This window comes from Medicago sativa, chromosome 2 (assembly GCF_051527215.1).
Source record: "Medicago sativa cultivar Bolivia chromosome 2, Bolivia_mono, whole genome shotgun sequence".
NCBI lineage: Eukaryota > Viridiplantae > Streptophyta > Magnoliopsida > Fabales > Fabaceae > Medicago > Medicago sativa.
The window spans coordinates 1,499,174-1,504,072 of record NC_140750.1 but is presented as its reverse complement, the minus strand read 5'-3'; the positions used below and the strand labels follow the sequence as shown (position 1 = coordinate 1,504,072).

At 37.6% G+C, this 4,899-nt stretch overlaps 2 protein-coding genes across 2 annotated transcripts; one reads left to right on the top strand and one right to left on the bottom strand.

Annotated features, from left to right (window-relative positions):
* The first annotated feature begins 1,215 nt into the window (after positions 1 to 1,215).
* LOC146943464 (uncharacterized) lies at positions 1,216 to 3,498 on the top strand. Its single transcript, XM_085747708.1, has 3 exons — positions 1,216 to 2,251; positions 2,328 to 2,465; positions 2,548 to 3,498. The coding sequence occupies exons 1-3, from the start codon at positions 1,313 to 1,315 to the stop codon at positions 3,325 to 3,327; spliced, it is 1,857 nt and encodes a 618-aa protein (XP_085603834.1). The 5' UTR covers positions 1,216 to 1,312; the 3' UTR covers positions 3,328 to 3,498.
* A 156-nt stretch (positions 3,499 to 3,654) lies between these two features.
* Positions 3,655 to 4,549, bottom strand: LOC146943463 (uncharacterized). The gene is made up of 2 exons (XM_085748764.1): positions 4,259 to 4,549; positions 3,655 to 4,173 (listed from the first exon to the last, which is right to left on the bottom strand). Exons 1-2 carry the CDS (start codon positions 4,403 to 4,405, stop codon positions 3,766 to 3,768), a joined length of 555 nt encoding a protein of 184 aa, XP_085604890.1. The 5' UTR covers positions 4,406 to 4,549; the 3' UTR covers positions 3,655 to 3,765.
* Positions 4,550 to 4,899: the final 350 nt, after the last annotated feature.

Below are 4,899 nucleotides of genomic sequence, written 5' to 3'. Positions count from 1 at the left end.
CGTTGTGTTGATATCAATGGGTCTAGTGATGAGGATGAAGACAACCTGTATGTTTATAGCAGTGATGATGGTGGTGCTAGACATGTGAAGTTTGATGACAGTGAGGATGAGAGGGGTGCTCCAGTTAATGATGGGTTTGAAGCTGTTGAAGTTGAAGTACCAGCTAGTGGTAGCAATAGAGTCAATGTTGGTGGTAAGTCTTTGAGGATAAAGAAGTGTGGATCTAAATCACCTATGAAGAAAAACTCTTTGAAAAAGCAAATGAAACTTAAACTAAAGGCAACTGAAGATGATGATGTATCTGATGATGTGGAGTATTTTAGTGAGGAGCTTGACAGTTCAGATCCAGATGCATCTGATGGTGAACATGGTATAAGGTTTGAAAAGTTTAGACCAGAGCAATTAAATGCAGATTATCAATTTAAGTTAGGTATGGAATTCAATTCACTTAAGCAATTTAAGGATGCAATACGTGAATGGAACGTGCTCAATAGGTATGAAATTACCTTTTTGAAAAATGAAAGTTATAGGGCAAGGGCAGTTTGTAAGGGTAAATGTGGGTATTTGGCTTATTGCTCTAAAGTGGGGGACAGGCACACTTACCAAATAAAGACTTTGCAGCCAAAACACAAATGCTCCAGGGATGTGAAAAATAGATCTGCAAGCTCAAGGTGGGTGGCAAACTTTGCTGTGGTAAAGAAGCTTCAGACTTCACAAAAGGTAACAATCTCAGATATTGTGGAAGACATGAGGACAAACCATGGAGTGGGTATTACAATGGGTAGGGCTTGGAAGGCTAAAAAGATTGCTCAGAGTATTGTTGATGGTGATGCTGATAGGCAATATGCCATGATTTGGAGGTATGCTGCAGAACTGAAAAGGGTGAATGCTGGAAATAATGTGAAGATTAATGTGGATAGACTAACCCCATCAATCCAACCCAGGTTTGGTTCTTTCTACTTTTGTTTTGATGGATGTAAGAAAGGTTTCATTAATGGGTGTAGACCATTTGTTGGGGTAGATGGATGTCATTTAAAGACCAAGTATGGGGGTCAGCTTCTAATAGCTGTTGGTAGGGACCCAAATGACCAATATTTTCCATTGGCATTTGGAATAGTAGAAACTGAATGTAGGGAAAGCTGGAAATGGTTCATGGAGCTTTTAATGGATGACATTGGAAGGGATAGGAGATATGTCTTCATATCAGATCAACAAAAGGTTTACTTTTAAAATTCACATATTTTCTCAATTTTTTTTGTATTGTTTCCTTTTTTGTGCCATTACTTATATTGTTTTATACTGTCAGGGATTAATGAGTGTGTTTGAAGAGATGTTTGAAAGCATTGAGCACAGGGTTTGCCTAAGACATCTTTATGCAAACTTCAAGAAGAAATTTGGGGGAGGAACTCTCATAAGGGATCTGATGATGGGAGCTGCTAAGGCCACATATTATCAAGGGTGGAAAGCTAAGATGGATGAGATTAAGCAGGTTGACAATGGTGCCTGGGAGTGGTTGATGGGACACCCAACAAAAAGCTGGTGTAAGCATGCATTTAGTTATTACTGTAAGTGTGATGTCCTGATGAATAATTTGTCTGAATCTTTCAATGCTACAATCTTAATGGCCAGAGATAAGCCTTTTTTGACTATGTGTGAGTGGATTAGGAATTACCTAATGAATAGAATGTCTACTGCTAGAGTTAAACTTGATAGATGGCATCACAACATCATGCCTATGGCTAGGAAGAGACTAGATAAGGAGGTGTTTATGAGTAGGCATTGGAATCCAACCCCATCAATTGATGAGGAATGGCAGGTACAACATACCTATAATGGCCATCAATTTATTGTTAATACTGCTAATAGGAGTTGTTCATGTGGGTTCTGGGAGTTGGTTGGAATTCCATGCAGGCATACAGTGGCAGCTTTGGGGTACAGACAATGGAACCCTGAGAATTATGTGGATGAATGTTACTCAAGAACACAATATGAGAGGTGTTATCAGAATTCTATAAGTGCCATCAATGGCATGGAGATGTGGCCAGAAGTTGAGCAAGAAGGACTCTTGCCACCTGAATACAAAAGAGGCCCTGGAAGGCCTAAAAAATTGAGGATAAGAGAGTTTGATGAACTTGGTGGTAGGATAAGAAGGCCTGGAGTGGCTTACAGATGCACCAAATGTGACAAAATAGGTCACAATGCAAGGAGATGCAACTCTGCAGTTCAGAACCCAGATGCTGCAAAGAGAAAGGTAAATTTATACAAGTTCAATTGTAAACTTATAGATTAATCCAGTTATACATGTTAATTGGTTTTTTGTGTTTCAGAGAAAGCCAAGCAAGAAGAATACTGCTGAAGACATTGCTGGTACTTCAAGAAGCATTCCAGATGTTGCAAGCATTCCACCAACTGAAGCAAACTTAACTGAGTCAGGAACTGATAACGTAGCACCTGCTAAAAAGAAGGTAAACAACAAATTGATGTCCTTATTTAGATATCTGATTGCAACTACTTTGACTGATGTCCATTTAAATCAATTTTCTGTAGAAGAAACTGTTAAAACAAGCTGAGCATGAAGGTGAGACTGTCAACACTAGCCAAGCAACTGAAGTGGATGTGATTAATGTCAACCAAAGTCAAGCAACTGTCAACACTAGCCAAGCAACTGTCAACCCTCAAGCAAGTGATGTGATTAATGTCAACCAAAGTCAAGCAACTGTCAACCCTCACCCTGCAAATACTAATGAAGCTACTAATTTCTTTGATGATATATCAGATGAAGTGTTAGCATCATTACCTGACATTGTGACTGAAACTGAAACGCAAGCTGAGTATGAAGGTGAGACTGAAACACAAGCTGATAATGAGACTGAAACAGAAGCTGAGAAGGTTGGTGAATCTGAAACACAAGCATCCAAGGTTGGTGAGTCTGAAACCCAAGTTGATGACCAAGTTGACACTGGAACAGCTGTTAAATATGGTCAACATATGAGGTTTGGACCAAGAATGTTGAATGTCCCAAGGCCAATTAATGGACCAAGAATGCTGAATGTCCCAAAGCCAATGAATAGACCAAGAATGCTGAATGTCCCAAAGATTACTAAGAGATGCAGTGGCAGGTTAAGGAAACTGAGGTGCAAGAACATACAGGGTCCAGGTGCTACATCTGATGAGCCTTTGGTCGTAGATGAAGATGAACATGAGGACATGACACAAGAGCCAACACAAGAACCAACACAAAACCCTACTGTCATTGCTTCCAAGGAAGGAATTGTGTTGCCCTATATCAGAACTATGCCTACACTTGTTTTTACTAAAGAAGACTGAGCTGTTTATGTTTTAAGTTAACTTTTCACTATTTCAAGTTGTGTAATGACTGTTGGTGTTTTGGTAATATTTTGGTGTAATGTTAACCTGCAAACATAGCACTTTAAGTGCATTACTGTGATGTAGGTTCTAATTAGGCATAGCACATTATGTGCAATATTTTGGTGTAATGTTAACCTGCAAACATAGCACTTTATGTGCATTATTATGATGTTTTGTTCAAACATAGCACTTTATGTGCATTATTGTCTAATGCCTAATGTTCTTCTCATTAATTTGTGTCATTAACATCTTAGATTGCAAGTTAATTAGATAGATAAGAAAAACTTGACAGAAAAGCAAACTTCATTAATAGAGATAAAAAATCTCAATTGTGATTACATTTCACCAAACCAAAACACAAAAGGATAAACTTAGATGAACTAAACTAGAATTACATCAACTTAAAAACAACTGAAAAAAAGATCCACGAATCATCAGTCCTGAGCTTTTCTTCCTTTCGTACTGCAGCTTCTTCTTTGTTTTCATAAGCTTCTTTGAGGCATTTTCCTTAGCATATTCCTTGCCTAACTCCTTTCCAAATTCAATTCCAATTTCCTTTCCAATGTCTTTGCCAAATTCCCTCAGGTGTTCAGACAACAATCCACACTTATTGCAACCAACTTCAACATTTGAAGACGGATTATCAATGTTGTTCGAGCTAGTTGAACCCAGATTTTGATACTTGCTACAACCACCATCAGCCTCACGGTTATGGTTCTTTTCAGCAATTTTTTGAAGCATTGCTATTACTCTGGGATGATCAAGTTCATCATCCCATATGAACAAATTGCAGTGGTCATCGTTCTACACAAAAACAAAATCAACTCAGAATATTTAAAAGGATTTTCCATATGAAAAAAAACAAAATCAATCGACTATGCTAACTTACCTCCCAAAAATTTCTGCATCTCCAAAATTTTCTCTTTGGATTTTCGTCTGTGTTTGATACCCACAGTTTCATAAAAGCATTGTATCCACATTTGGGTTTGTTCCTTCCATCAGAGACCCCAACAGAAGATGCTTTGCTTCCTGCCATTTCAGTAACCCTAATTCCAAATCTGAAAGAGGAGAAGAAAGGAAGCAAAATGAACGGCGATAAGAGAAAGAAGATAAGTGAAAGGAACGAAGAGAAGAGAAGGAACAGAAAGCAACGAAGAAGAGAAGAAGAGAAAGAATTCGATTTGGAGAAGAAGAGAAGAGAGAAGATCTGTGTTATTTAAGAAAATTTTTTATTATGTTTTAAAATTAAAAAAATGAATTAAAAACATTTCAGAAAAAAAAAATTTGGTTTTTTAAAAATTTTAATTTTTTTATTTTTAATGACGTGTTTAACACGTGGCAACACGTGGAATTAAAAAAAAATAAAAAAAGAAAAGAAAATGCCACGCAGCTGCCATGTAGGAGATTCTGCTGAGTCAACTGGCTCAGGGGGCAAAACCAAAGAATCTCAATTTTACAAGGACGGAATCTAAAAAAAAAATTTCCTAGGGGGCAAAACCAAAAGTCACCTATATTACAGGGGGGTAAAAG